Below are 16,061 nucleotides of genomic sequence, written 5' to 3' on the forward strand. Positions count from 1 at the left end.
GTTGAACAGGGCAGGCACAGACCTGGGGAGGCAGGTAGAAGAGCTGGTGATCAGCAGATCTGTTGATAGACCCCCCACCAGAACCAGGGCTCTTGGCAATGGCCCTAAAGTAGTGACCAAAGTGAACCAATGGCTACCCTCTGACAAGGCATGAGCCATATCCATAAGGGTAAACTCTCACCCTGCAGCCTAGGCTATGTTCCTGTCATTTAGCTATCTGAAGGGTCTGATTGACAGCAGGTATTTACACTCCCTATCATACTTATGTAAAGAGCTATAAAATAATACTTAAAGATCTCCAAAGCCCAAACTGGATGTGTGAAATAGGGCAATTTTTTTCTCTTATAAAGACAGTAGCCATCCTTCTCCACCATCTCCCTCTTTCCAAAGCTTCCAAGTCTTCTACTCTGTCCCTTCAAAAGGGTGATTTTGATCTATGTCAATACATCCTAATTGATTATTTTTGATTACACATCAGGCACCTGCCATGAACCTGTACTGTGCACAGCTGCGTTTCTAAGCATATGACCACTTCCGTAGATCAATCATTTTCTTTTCTTTTGATCCATGCTTGAGCCACATCAGCTCCCTTTGCATTTCTGTAACTAGCAGGAGGGTAAGGTAATTGCTTTCAGGGTGGCAGCCCAAAGGAGGAAATATCACCTTATGCTATCAGCTCCTGACACCTGCGCTAATGCAAAGTCATAACACAAACTGCAGTTTGATTGAGTTTTCCTTCCCAGCCTTTTCTCCAGGCAATACAGCTTCTCTGAAGTAGCAGCTTCTTGGTTTCAAACCTTCCCTTGTTGGAATACCCACCCAAAGTCATATTTCTTAGAGAAGTGGGGGTAAAAGGAGGATTATTGAGCAGATTCTCCTATAAACCATGCTGGGGCACATGAAAAACAATGAGGTGGTTGGTGACCGACAACTTGGCTTCACTAAGGGCAAATCATAGCTGACCAATTTGGTGGCCTTCTATGATGGGGCTACAAAACTGACGGATAGGGGTAAAGTAGTTGATCTCATCTAACTAGACCTCTGCAAAGCATTTGATACTGTCCTGCACGACATCCTTGTATATAAACTGGACAGACATCAAACTTGTTTGGCGAACTACCCAGAGGATAAAGAACTGGCTGGATAAGGGTAAACTCTCACCAGCAAAAGAGTTGTGCTCAATGGCTCAATGTCTGGCTGGAGACCAGTAGCGAGTAGAATCCCTCAGGGATCGGTGTTGGGACCGATCTTGTTCAACATCTTTGTCGCTGACATGAACAGTGGGATTGAGTGCACCCTCAGCAAGTTTGCAATGACACCAAGCTGTGTGGTTCGGTTGATACACTGGAGGGAAGGAATGCCATCCAGAGGGACCTTGACACGCTTGTGAGGTGGGCTGATGCCAACCTCATGAAGTTTAACCATGGCAAGTGCAAGGTCCTACACCTGGGTCAAAGCAATTCCAGGCACAGCTACAGGTTGGGCAGAGAAGAGATTCAGAGCAGCCCCGTGGAGAAGGACTTGGGGGTGTTGATTGATGAGAAAATGAACATGAGCTGGCTGCAGTGCACACCCGCAGTCCAGAAACCAGTCTTGTCCTGAGCCACATCAGAAGAGTATGACCAGCAGTCGAAGGAGGTGATCCTGCCCCTCTACTCTGCTCTCATGAGACCTCACTTGGAGTATTGTGTGCAGTTCTGGTGTCCTCAACATAAAAAGGACATGGAACTGTTGGAACAAGTCCAGAGGAGGACCACAAGGATGATCAGGGGACTGGAGCACCTCCCGTATGAAGACAGGCTGAGGAAGTTGGGGCTGTTCAGCCTGGAGAAGAGAAGGCTGCGTGGAGACCTCATAGCAGCCTTCTAGTATCTGAAGGGGGCCTACAAGGATGCTGGGGAGGGACTCTTCATCAGGGACTGTAGCGATAGGACAAGGGGTAACGGGTTCAAAATTAAATAGAAGTTCAGGATGGATATAAGGGTATATATACTGTGAGGGTGGTGAGGCACTGGAATGGGTTGCCCAGGGAAGCTGTGAATTTTCCATCCCTGACAGTGTTCAAGGGCAGGCTGGACAGAGCCTTGGGTGAGATGGTTTAGTGTGAGGTGTCCCTGCCCATGGCAGGGAGGGCTGGAACTGGATGATCTTAAGGTCCTTTCCAACCCAAACTATACTGTGATTCTATGACTCTATGGAAATGGTTTTGGATCTTCTCCAGCCTATAAGTGCCCTCCTTCTAACCTTAGTCTAGAGTAAATCATGCTTCAGATTTGCCACAACCTGTCTCCTTCTGATTATCTGAACCCAAACTGTATGAGACGTAGATACCTATGGTCTTTAGAGGATCATGTCAAACATGGTGAAACAGCTACACATTCTGGGTTATTTTTGCTTTAATTTCCATTGCCATACATTAAAGAGTAATAACCTATCAATCTTCCCTCAGCTTAGAAGACAACTGTAAAGATATACTACTAATGGCTGGCATACACAAGTTTACGACTTGCATAATTCTAACTCCAGACACAAAATATCAGGGTTAATGCTGGAAACTGAAGTTAGAGGGGAAAGGACAGCGAGGACTGTCCTTTTGGTGTTTGCAGTGAGATGCCGCTGTATGAAACCCTATAATCCATGACCATTTCAGTAAGTTCCTGTTAACATAAGGCCAATCTACACACACACAATATTTTAATTTGGGTGTTTGCCAACTTTTGATTGTTGACTTATCAAATTTGTTATTTCAATGTTATTTCTTGGATAAATAACTGTATGTAGAATGAGGCAGGCATTAAAATACCTTCAATAACACCACGAGACACACAGCAAAAAAAACATAGTAATTCTTTTTTTAAGACTTTTTAATCTTTTCCTGCATGAACAATACGATCTAACAAGAGCTCTGATAGTCCCTGGCTTTCAATACAGGAGGGAATTAGTTTATACCTCTAGTGCTCTGTCTGCAAAAACCTGCCAACTTTCCCATTAAGGAGCAAAAGTCTCTGTGGGCAAATTACATTAATTTCCCAAAGCTATTCTATGAGGGGAGGAAGGGCATAATCCATTTATGCATAAATTCAAACAGCATGTCTTTTCTTTTCTAGACATCCCTGTTTATACTACCAGCAGGTGACCAGTTTGCTGGAAAACACTGGAGGAATGCAGTGACACCTTCCAGTCACAGATCAGATATCACAACAGCATCAGTGCCAGAAATGGCTAAGTAAATTTATTTCTAATGATCACACATTGCATTGATTTAGAATTTCTTTCTTATTTGAGATATGAGAACTAACTTCTGACAGCAACAAGTAAGGAAATTACCACCACCTGGCATACAGAAGAGGCTCTCAAAGCTGCCTCCTTACCTCCTGCAGAAACTTCTCGCTCATCGGACTGAAGTGATGGCCTGGGGGCCTAATTCCTGACACCACCAATCCAGAACTGAAAAGTCTTGGCTTCTGGAGGTCAGGTTTAAATTTATCATACAGGATGCTGGCAGACTTTGTCTCCCCTCCATTGGATGCCTTCTGCTCTGTAGAGATGGGCATGCCACACGCAGGGCTACCAAAGGGCAGTCCTGCTGGTGCAAACAAAGGGTCAAGCTGCTCTATTGAACGAGGGTTTCTCCTAATGTATGTGATGATTTTAGGTCTCACAGGTTTGGGCCTGGGTATGGCAGGTTTTATCTCAATGCTTTCTTCCAGCTTTTCACTGCAGTCACTGTCCGCATCTGTCTTATCTGCAAGGGAGCCCTTGGAGTGGACCAGGATAGGTTTTGGGATGGCGCTGCTGCAAGCAGTCTTGATAGGCACTTTAGGGGATATGCTTAACAACTGTGTACTGTCAATGGGAGGTAGGACTGAGGAGGGTGACAGTTTGTCAACATGAAGTGCATAAAGGTCCTTCAAATTACTGTTTGATGGCATGGGCTGACTATTAACATCCAGCGCTGCCACTCGGTGCACAGGAGTTGGGACACATAAAAAGGCATCATCCTTTCCTGAAACATTACAGCTCTCTGGTGCTTCCTCTGGAGGACGTTTCTGTGCATTAGCTGTCTTTTTACTTGGAACTGGAAAGTTCAATGTTTCCACGTCACTGTCATGGTTGTCAGGTTGCTGGTGTGACACTGTCTCTGCACTACGTGCTCTGCGCTGATATGAGAGATTAGAAGCAGGCAGAGCAGCATCCTCAGTGCTTTCTTTGACTAGTGACAGTTTGTTCTCATCAACTTTCGAGGCTTTGCTGTCAGGTAGATTAGTATTATGTGTAAGAGATATCTGTTCACCAACTCTTTCAGTGCAACCTGCATCAGCTTCATGTAAATTTTCATTTTTTCTAGGTGTCAATTTGCCACTGGATTTACTACTGCAGGTGAGTGAGAATATTTTTTCCACTTCTTTGTCAGGATTTTCCTCACCATCCTGACTAGTTGCCCTGTTGTCACCATCATTGCTTCCTCTCCCTTCCCCACCAATGTTGACATCACTAAACAATTTGTCGTCGGGACTTGATAATGGATCCTCTACTTTATTACAGGTCTCTTGAAAATGGGATGCTTGAAATTTTGAAGCGTAAGACCCAGAGCATTTCTCTTCCTCCACTGATGTATTTTCGCCTTTTTGACATCCCAGGAACTCTACCAGCATAATTCTCTCAATCTTTTGTTGACATGTATTTTTATATTGCAGAGATGGTGCAGTCTTAAGCTCCATCTTTTTACTTTTATCACCCTGACTTAATTGTGCTTCTGATTTACTAGTAATTTCATTGGGCTTCACATCTGAATGTTGAGAATGAGAAGTATGCAGTGTGCTTTCAACGTTAACATTTGGTACATTTTCCGGTTTACTTAGTTTCTTGTTCCCTGAGGTAGATGGTTTGGAATAAAATACGATATTCTCCTCTGAGGTATTGTCAAGTGGATGAAACACCATCCCAACAAAATGACCTGTGGATGTTTTTTGTGATTTCTCTGTATTTCCTGTCAAATGGTGTGACGTGTCGATGGAGTCCAGTGATGCAGAAAGCAGGCGTTTACTCGACACACGGCCAACACAGTCTTTTGCGAATGCTTCAGACTGAGGAGAGAATTTATTTGGTCTTCCTAAAGAAAGCCTTTTTATTCTCTCCACCTCCACAGTCCTAGACATTTTACCCTTAGAAAAGTTCTGGGTGAGGTCAACATCACCTTTGGATATAACTTCTAGGTTGGCATCATTTGTGTTACTTTTTAAATTGGACAGACTTTGTCCTCGGCTAATCCTAGTATGCCTTGCTATGTCCTTAGCTTCTCTGGTCCTAAAGTCTTTCCCCATTTCCTTGCTTGTGGTGGAGGGCAGCTTACTTTCCTGTACAGCGGTGTGACAGGTTTGAGAGTCTTTGAAGGCCAGAAGTTTATTCTGCTCTGTATTCAGATGAGTAACTTTCTCTGATCCTCCAGACTGTATATTCCCACTCTCATCCATCAAATCGCATTTTGTGACAGCTCCTTCAGGGGTTCTAACTTTTGTCACAATTTGATTGGCATTGGTATCCCCCACACTCACTATGCTTTCATTATTATTTTTCATTTCACTGCGGTTGTCCTGAAGCTGAGCATAACATGACTTGTTTGGGATTAACGGAGCACTCATTTTGAAGCTTCAAGTGACTGCTACTTTAGCAGTCCTAATCAATAAGTAAGCTTTTTTTTTTCCTTATCAGGTTAACTGTTATGCATGCTTTGGTTATACATTTAAATTATAAACTGATCAGTAGAAAACTCCTTGGCAGAAAGCTTGGAGTCTCTTGTCAGAGTCACATTTTTGTGCCGCTCAGTTGTCTTTGATGCAGCCTCTGGACCTATGATGTGCAGTAGAGAGTTCAACGAAAGCGAAATAGATCTGTCAAGTTCCCTCTGAATGGGAGCCAGTTAATCCAGCCAACCTATGAGAAAAAAACCCAATGTTACACTGATGTCAGGAATCATGCTAGCTAAATCACAGTTAAAATCAACAGCACTCCCAAGTACATCCCCAAGATAGATCATTTTCAAATACTTTAGATTCTGTTTCAATCACAGCTTTGCTCCCAGCAAAAATTGTCATTGTAGCACAGAACTCTGACTTGAGAAGTCACACAGTTAAAACTAGTAAATGGTTGCTGCTTAGAAGAGTAGTTGATACTGCTTTTAAACCACATAGATTTACAATTGGGAACAGGCATAAGTAGCTAGGGTAGGGTGGGACGCAACATTGAGTGGTGTAACTGTATAGACAAGTCCACTGTATAGACAAGACCAACTGTATAGACAAGTCATAAGCAATAAAATTCCAGCTCCATTAGGGGGTTTTTAAGGCTTTCTCTCCTTGCCTTGTACAAACCACAGCCATATTTGTGCTGACACCCCATCACCTTTGACATTTCTTTGCCAGACCTATAGATGCCAAGAAAGCAAAAACTATGGCTGGAGGCCTGCAAAGGAAAACTGTTTTTCTGAGAGAGCTGCACATGTTCAAATATAGAGGATTACACACTGGACCCAATACAGTACAGCTCCTTTTGGCTCCTTCCCACCTATGGCTCTGAAAGGCCAGATTTTGTCCTCTCTTGCTTCCAACAAAGGGAATTGTCCACCTATGCCATGCCTAAATTCACTCTCTGAGATATTTCTTGTACAATGCTCCCACCTGTGCTGGGTTTCTAATCAGGGGCTCACAGGGGCACTAATTTAAGTCCTGATTGAGTCTACTGCTCAGTCTACAGCATCTGGGTGCAAGTCTGGACCCATGTTTCTAACACCCCTTATGAGCAGGTTCTCCCATCCCTTGCATTCAGTTCAGCTCTGCTCACACCTGGCTCTCAGCTCAAACCGGTTTCTTTATATGGCACACACACATGTTGGTTGAGTCTGGATTCAGGCTCCTGGCATAGTTTTCAGCTCTTCAGCAAACAATAACTAATTAAATTAATTTATGAAACAGAACAAAGTATATAGAATTTCACTTCAACACTACAGAATTGTGCTATTATAGATAGAGTTTGCAAAGCATTATAAAACAAGACCTTTTAACTATTTCTCTATTCTGTCCTTATTGCCAGAGAAAAAAAAGAGCTGAATACTTATTAAATATATACATTAAAAAGGTTTTTGGTTCATTTCTTATTGCTCCTTTCTCTTGTGTCTTCCCCCCAAAAACAAAATATTACGAGATTTTACATAGTCAACCTGAGAGCTGAACTCTACTTTTTGCTGAATATCTAAGTGCTATGGCAATATATATAAATAAATTGATAAATGACAATGGTCATGTACATTAAACCGTAAGTACCATGTCAGGCTGATGTATTTCAAATGTACAAGTAGACCAATAGATTAATTTGCCACTTATTTTCTCCTCTACATCTCTCACCTGGGTCTAGAGCAAAGTTAATTAAGGCATTTAAGGTTATGAACATGATGCTAAGAGGTTTCTGGTTTCTCTTCTTTACACTGACTGCCCCTAATATGATTAGTAGTAATGCAAATGAGGATAGTTTTGAAGAAAAAAAAAAACATTGTGGAAATACCCGTATCCTTTGAAAGCATCTTCATACACACTGTGTTGAGACAGACCATGCTTGTATGCTTCGGGGACCAGACCACATAATTTGGTTTAATGTTGCTGGTACAAGCTGATCAACATGAGAGTCAGGAAAGATCTGTCCCCTTTCAAGAACAGGGCACTGCACAACCTCAGGACACTGCCAGTTGATATTATCCTCTTCAAGCAGCCAATGCTGGCCAGAGACATAGACTTCAAATGCGTGATTATGACAATAAAATACTATCTAGGTATCTAGGTAGAGATTATTCTCAGACAGTGTTAGCATTGCTCCTGTGCTTTCTCCAGAGTCAGTGAGAAGGGATGGTCACATTGGAGAGGTGGTTCATCTTGTGCTAACAACTTTCAGGGTGGATCCTATGCACCTGACCTTCCAAGTTCATCTCTTCCGGTGACATGGAGTCTCAGATTAAGGATCTCATGGACTTGAACAATTGGTTACATCCTTACAAATAACATTCATACAATTACCAAAAGATTTTTTTTTTTCCACAGTGTTTAACTCTGTAATCTGTTTTACAATTGTCTTTACAATAAGCACACAGAATAATGATTCCATGTTTGAAATAATACAAGACTCCATTTTGCCATAAAACAGACAGCACAGGACTCCTGCTAAATTAGTGCAAAAATAAAATCAAACATGTCTGTCAATTAATACCTTATTAACCCTCTTTTCCCTGGTAAGGAATACAAGCTTTTGGGTTTGGTTCAATCAATATGATAAAGACATACTGTAATAGGCACATTTGGGAGTAAGATGCATGGTTTTGTGTTACATTTGGTACCTTAGAAGATTTGATCAGTCTTCTATTTAAATAGCTTCTATTTAAGAAGCTTTGGCTTGGATTTTCTGCAGGAGAGTTTATTTCATGTGTCGCTGTCCAGGCTCAACTTCACTATGCTCTTTGGAGTCAGTGAGATGAAAAGACACAGCTGTGCTTGGGTTCTGCTGGCTCTTCTCTATTTTTTTATTACTCATCTCACTTACTGATGTTGGCTGACATACACACATCTAAAGTCACTCCCTGATGTGCAGGAATGCTCTGAGGTGAGAGAAGTATGAACCTCCCTAACTCTCCAGATGCCCTCTTCAGTGCAGGACCTGGGGGTAAGAGAAGACTTGATCCCAGCATTGCAACGCCTCATCACTTAGCAACAATTCACTGGAGACCCTGCAGAAGAAATATGACTGCAAGTCTTAATGATTGAACTTGGTGTATGTACCAAGTTACCTTGATGTGGGTAAATATTTCTTCATACTTTGTAGTGTAAAAGTGCTCCCTCTGAACTGCTGAGAGTGGAAAATGAGGTCATAGCTCTCCATGTCCCAGCATCTTGGCAGGATGTAATAACTGTATTCATGAAAAAACATTGTAAAGTGACATGAACATCCTAGACAGTAGAATAAAATTATATCTACCAGGCTGTGGTTAGCTATGATCCCACAGGGAGAAGAAAAGTTCAAGGAGCCAGAAACATAACTAAATACTTTTAACTTTAGTAGTATCAGTTTCTGTCTCCTAAGAGCCTTTCTCCTCAACCTGAACCCATTTAATGATGATCTAGGAAAGCAGTCTACAAGAGTTTCTTCCCATCTGCTATTGCAGTTCCTCCACTACACTCTGGTCCATCCTAAGATGCATTTGGCCAGCAGATCCTTACCTGGAGACACCAGGGAGAAGGTGAAGTTGAACTGGACGATTTCTGCTGCAAAGCACACAGCACAGACTGCATCAGCAGAGCTCAAGTTTGTAAAACATAGCTGGCTGGGAAAAGAAAGCAACAGCCTGCTTCTAAATAGTAATGGCAGCTTTTCTTGGTTAAACAAGCAGTGTAAAGTACTGCTATCTTCAGTAGTCACCAAATAAAAAAAATAGTAAAGCATTACCATGTTATTGGCTGACCTATTTGCTTTCAATTTGCTATAAAAATGGAACAGTAATAATCATGAGAAATGCAAAGGAATTATCAAAGCACATGGAAAAATAAAACTGGAAATAAAGAAATAAAATCTGAAATGTGTTGAGAAGTTTGGCTCCTGTATAAACATTTCTGAATGCAGGATGTCACAGCTGCTTACCCATCCTGGTACTGAAAGTCTAAAACCAGAATATTTACAGCAAGATATGCTAAAACTATCTGGTGGTACTGGTAACACTGTGCACAGCTTAGTCTGATTGTTCTTTCAGTACAGAGGTAAATGCTCTCGACCCAGTGGGGTAGTGGGCTGTCCTGCCCAGGGATGAGGATCACACAGACATTCAGCTCCCTGTGGGGACTTGCAGACCAGCCGCTTTGTCATGACTCAGAGAGGAGTCATGGGGTGTGATGGGGTGTTTATTCTCCCAGAAGGTAGCTACGACTGCTTGATCACAACTCAGCTGAAAACATGAAGTGAGAAGCCTCCAGTCATTTCCCTTGAAGGCTATCCTGGTCATGAGCTCCAAGTTCACAAATCCCTGCAGCATCCAGGACAACGGCTGGGCACAGGCTCCAGATCTGCTGCCCTCCACACTAGCAGCACAGATTTGAACAGGACGAACATCTTTGACTGCATTACAGCACCCACAGATAAACTCCTGCAAAAACAGACCCCTTCTCCACAGGAAGGACACTCCTAGTCTGACAAACGAAGTGATGGAGGGAGATGGATGAGCATACACGAGGAATATACTTGTTTGAGGTGGGAAACAGATGCTGGTTTTACAGTTACTACAGAAAACTGGCATGAACAGCAGCCTCCTGAGATGCACAGTTGTCCTGAGAAATGCCGCTGGGGAGAACTGGCAAACCCACCACAGCCTTGCTGAGGCCTTCTCTGGGAGACGAGATACCACTGCTTCTAACGCCAGGACTACAGGCTGCCAAGAACTGAGCCCCACTGCTGAAACACTTACAGAACTGGAAGGGAAGGAGGTAGGAATATTTTCTTGAGAAGCCCAAATAATCACAAAGAACTACCTCTACCAGTGATGGAAGTGGAAAGCCGATACTAGGGTGTTAAAAAAAGAAGCCAATAAACCTCTTGGAGTGTGTAACATACTATTGGAATTAATTAAAACTGCTGGAGAAACGCTCACCCAGGCATGTGATAATTTTGTTAATGTGATTTGGAAGACTGAGAACTAAGATTTGGACACACTCCCCGATAGCTTCTACTCATAACAAAGCAGACCCAGCTGTTTGGGGAAATTACAGCATAATCTCATAATTGGCAGATCCTATGGAATTGTTGCTGTATGGCATGAAGAGAACAGTACTTCAGATAGACAACTTTCTGCCTGATGAGCAATTAAAACATAGACAGAGAAAAGAAATGGTAGAGAAAATGCTAAATTTTTAGACACTGGAAAATGTTAGGAAGGTGTTTCTTATTTGTAAAATTGAAAAAAAATCTGAAAACATTAGAGGCTTTTGCACAGTTTGATTTAGTAGCATTTCCAGAATCTTAGAGGATCTTTACAGTCAATAAATTTCATTTTTTCTATATTTCTCTCTATTTTTTATATATATTATATAAATTTATATATATTTCTAGTTATAGCTTTCATTATTTCTATTCTTTCATTATTACCTACTTTATATCTATATATAGTTATAAAAACTAGATATAAAATAGCTAATGTTTTATTATGCCAAAGAATTTTTTCAGTTATTTTATTTTTATTCAAAACCAACAAAGGTTTTAGTTTAGCCAAATTATTAATGAATTTATTTATTAATCTAACTTATTTTATCAAAACGATTATAAACAAAATGGATTTTAAACATTTGTCATATTTAGCTTAAAAATTTTCTAAATCAAACTTTCATTTCAAAGTTCCAAATAATATTTCAGATCAAACATACTTCATGTTGCCATTTAAAGCTTTTTAAATGGCAAGTCAGGTGACACGGAAAGGTTGCTGCTTCTACTCCACTTAGCATTTAATTTTCCTAAATAACAGAGAGATAAGAAGCTCAGTCAAGGACCCTGGTTCTTGCTTTCGTTAGGCCTATAAGGAGACATTCCTTTTTCACTTTTCTCCTTGGCACAAATTTCCCCTTTACTTTCAGTTGCTATGTCACATGAAGGACATGCACACGACAAATGTGCCAGGTAAGGCCATATACCCACATGGTGCTCACCAAGCTCCTGAGCTCATGAAAACCAAGCCACTGATCAAAGAGGTAGGAATGTAGCTGCAGGAGGACTGATGAGGATTCAACCCAGGTCCTTCCCATCACCAGAATCGACCAGAAAGCACCCGAATCAGAGTACAGCCTCCTCCTCTAGGTCCCTTATGCTTGCTCTCTTCACTTTCTTTTCCCAGGGATTTGGGGGTGAAGGCTGCAGTAATTTCCTTATACAACATCCCTGAGAGATCCCTGGGAAGCATCACAATTCCCTGTTTGATGGAAATCATAGCCTCATGCATCACTCCCAAAAGGAAAGCCAAAAGTGAAGGTGCTAAAGCAAGGTTGTCCCCTGATTTTCCCAAGGAATGAGAAGTGGCAGCATCTCTCTATGACCTGAAGCAGCAGGACTGAAAAATCAGGTACCAGCATGAGACCCTCGCCCTGGAATTTGCTATAGCTCCTGGCAGTATCATGATATGTAACTGGCTTAAAAGTACAACTTTCTTTGCTGAATAAAAGGAAAAAAAGAAACCTGAAAAGATGATCCATATTAGAAGCATTTATATAAATCCTTAATTGCTACATATGGCAACTGGAGGACATCAACACAGCAGGAAGAGCAAAGGGGTTGCACTGTTTTTCCTTTGACTAAATAACCCTTTTCAGCACCACAGTGTTTTATCTCGCTGTGCTGCATCTCACAGTAGGGTCTGTGGATGAGAAACATGGCATAGGAAACAGCTATGACCATGTGGAACTGCTGTTGTCTAAAGAAACCTCTCGCCACTTGGTTTCCCTGGGGGACAGAGCCATAACTTACCCCGTGATGGCAGTGGCAATGGCAATGTAAAGAGCAGAAATCTTTGCACACCTTCTTAATTTACCTCCCGTTACACTGCGGGGATTAGTACATCTCCATGCAAACAGATGAAAAACCTTCCCAGATAATGTATATAAATGATTTCCTTTTCATAAGAAGCTTTTAAATGTCTGGGGTTTGGGGTTATTTGTTTTTTTTTGGTGAAAACTGCAGTTTGTAATACAAATCTGCAGAGCTACCCTAATAATTTATTACCTGTTGAGGGCTGAATTCCCAAAGCACATTATGTGGAAAGGATCCCGCTGAATGCCATTTCAAAGAAGTACTGGATTTGGGATTAAAGATTCTCATTATCAAAACTGACAAATTATTTTAATTATTAAGATCAATCAAGTCTCTACAAAGCAGAAGCCTTAATAGTTGTTTCTCAAGACTTCTTTTTTAACATTTCCATTTGCTTTCAAATGTTCACTGTTGGATAAGACAGCACACTTTGACATAAACAATCCTATTAATCGGATCCTGCCTCAGAAGGCAGAAGTCTCACATCGTCTTAGCAATGGCAACAAGGAAGCTGATTTGATAAACATGGCAACTTATCTTGAACAAATACCTGGTTTTATTTGAATTCCAGATAAATACACCTGGCTAAACGTATAGGAACAGCTCATACTTTCTGAGGCACAATGCTGTTTAATTCAGGACTTCAAAGCAAAACAACAGCAGAACCTCAGAGAAAGCTGCTGTGAAGAGAAATGGTGAAGAGAGCATCCTGGCTGTTTAAGTAGTAAGAGCTGGTAAATGAAGCAAGGCAAGACCTCAGCCCAGGGTTCAGTCCACACAGATCTATAATGCCACAGCAGCAAGCAAAACACAAGCAGTATGAGAAAACCTTCACTCAAAAGCCCAAAAGAGGAAAATTTATCACTGATCAGCTCAAGGCACCATAGAGCAAATGGAAATGACAAGAAAGCAAGCAGTAAAGAAGTTTTCTTGGAGGACAGTATAGTGAAGGCAAAAACTGATTCCTCCCAAACAAGTGGAAACAAACAGAAGGGAAACGATGCCTCAAACCAAGTCCATGCTGCCACAGCTCAGCCCACCTGTTCTGTATGGACACGTACTCCAGGGCTGACCCCAAACACAGAGAATGGGGACAGCCCTCTGCACTCTTCCTTTTGCCCCTGGATGCTAGCAGGAACACCATGGATGCACCACTTCACCACTTGGCACTCTTGGGCACAGAGCCATTGATGGCTTGGCTTTGCAAGCGAAGATTTGGGAAAGGCTTTACCCCCGCTTAGTACAAGCATGATGACTAAAGGCAATGCAGGATAGGCAAATCTGGTTGGAAAAGGCTGCTTGGGCATTCAGCATGTTTCCAAACAGGACTGTCATCTCCTGGGACAATCTCGAGCGACCAATGTCCTGAACTGCTTGCATGCAAGGTTGGATCTGCAGCTTCCAGAGCAACTTGTCACCCTACAGTGCCATTAATGTAAATAGGACATACCAGTGAAGGTAAGAGAGGCACCATTAGGTCCTGTTCTACTCTGTCAGAACAGAGAGAGCAGCAAAGAGATCCTGCCCATCCTTTCTGAGCTCCTCCATCCTGCAGAGCCCAGACAGCATCTTACTATGTCCCTCTCTATCCAAAAACATTTATCCAACTGCAATTTGTCATAAAATCTACAACAGCTGGACAGTGGATGTGCTGGGCCCCAAAACACTGCTTAATTTATTTCTGTACAGCACAAAGTGCTGATTGTGAAATGTTTCCAAAATGATCATTGTCTTGTTGGTGTTTGTTTTTTTTTTTTGCTAAGACTGCTAGATCTTTCCTGCCTTCCAGAAAACATCTGGGAGACAGAAAAACAAATATATTTAGTTCTAACACTCAAACATGAAAAAAAATCATAAATTTGCTTCCTATTGAGCAAAACCCGGAAACTCAGAAGCTTTGTCTACTCCAGCAAATTTAACCACTGCTGATAAAGCAGTTCCAAGTGGTGCTGAACTCAGTTTAACTTCAAGTGTAGCCAAGGGTAAACTGTCTCTTTACATAATTTTCTGAATTCTACTAAATTCAACAGCAGGTAAATGTGTCCGTTCTTAACCAGATACCTAAATAGGAACGCAAGGCCCTAATTTTAGATTGCTAGATTTGCTCATTTCAGTTTGAACTACCATCAGTTCTGTAATGCTGTCAAACTTTAAAAAACATTACTGCAGTCAAACATTTAGAAGCTTTACTGCACATACACAGAGGAAACCCATCAGAAAAACCAAGGAATTCTGACCATTTGCCTTAACTCCAGTAAAAACCATCTTCTGCAACATGATCTACATTCCTAAAATATTTTTTCTTCTGATTTGAGACCTAAGAGAGAGGGAAGACACTGTCAGTTTGTTTTAAAAAAACAGTGGCAAGATGAAAACTGTGGTAAAATCCAGACTAGGCTCTGGACTAAATGACCGTGGTTACACCAGTTACAATGACCGACTGAAGGGCATAAATCTCAGCGTGATTTTATTCACAGTTCTACTTTCCTAGCAGGCTCTGTACAGTACATGAAGCAGGATTCCAAGTGTAATTCTGGCTGTTAGGAAGGCAGCAGAACATGTACAGTTATTCCACTCAAGACACTTTTACTGAGAATGCCATGCTGACTGCCATGCACCACATGTCTGTGATGGCTGGGGACTCACCAAGGACAAACTGACAAGGAAGCTCTCATTTAAAAGCACAGAAGACAGAATGCAAAATCTTATTATACAGAAAGGTCAAGCACAACAACTAATACATTACTTGCCCGCAGCTACTGATTCTGAAAGTGTACAACAAGTACTTCACAGCAACCGCTGCTCTGTACACAGTTACATTTGTTCTGCTTAAAAAATATTTGGATATAGTGCTCAAAACATTTGCAGCAGCTGCCTGTTGAAGATTGCATCCCTATTTTCATAAATTAACAGAAATCTGGTTCAGTTTTATCACGCTATCACCTTTCTATTTACCATACATTTTATCACTACACATTCCTTGCATGTATAAAGTGAGAAATACTTTTATTGGGAACTTCAGGAGGTTTTTACCTATTGTATTTTTCAACAGCAAATTTATATACAATAAAAAGATAGGATTTAAGAGCTTTATGAGCATATATTTTTATATATATTCTTTATTAGCACCCACAATAGTGCATCAGGCATCTTCTGTATATATCAGGTACAGATCAACTGGATGAAAACTAGCAAGCATCACCCCTTCAGCCCAAAGAGAAAGGGATGTTTCTTTCAAGTTGCGTGTCCCAAATTAGAGTAGTCCCACTTGCTGCTTACCCCAGCTGTACAGTTGTCTTCCTTCCTTCTGAAGCTGGGAAGAGGTTCAGGCTTCACAGCATGGCCTGAAGACCAGTTGGGCTTTCAGGCAAAACACAGAAAGTAACTCCAAAGAATAGGGCACTGCAAAGGAAGCACCTTCAAATTCCCTTCTTTCTTTCTCCAGTTTGACAGTGTCTGTAAAA

The 16,061-nt window shown here is 41.5% G+C and overlaps 1 protein-coding gene across 3 annotated transcripts in view; it reads right to left on the reverse strand.

Annotated features, from left to right (window-relative positions):
- Positions 1 to 16,061, reverse strand: part of MTUS2 (microtubule associated scaffold protein 2) — a 280,586-nt gene that overhangs the window by 163,930 nt on the left and 100,595 nt on the right. For all 3 annotated transcript variants that reach the window (XM_061457570.1, XM_061457571.1, XM_061457569.1), the window contains one exon: positions 3,372 to 5,934. In XM_061457570.1, coding sequence (XP_061313554.1) covers positions 3,372 to 5,642 — 2,271 coding nt within the window. In that variant the 5' untranslated portion in view covers positions 5,643 to 5,934. The remainder of the gene's footprint in view (positions 1 to 3,371; positions 5,935 to 16,061) is intronic.

The sequence above is a fragment of the Pezoporus flaviventris genome, unplaced genomic scaffold (genome assembly GCF_033815535.1).
Source record: "Pezoporus flaviventris isolate CSIRO_AGI_PZ_B2104156 unplaced genomic scaffold, CSIRO_AGI_Pfla_v1 ptg000025l, whole genome shotgun sequence".
Taxonomy (NCBI): Eukaryota; Metazoa; Chordata; class Aves; order Psittaciformes; family Psittacidae; genus Pezoporus; species Pezoporus flaviventris.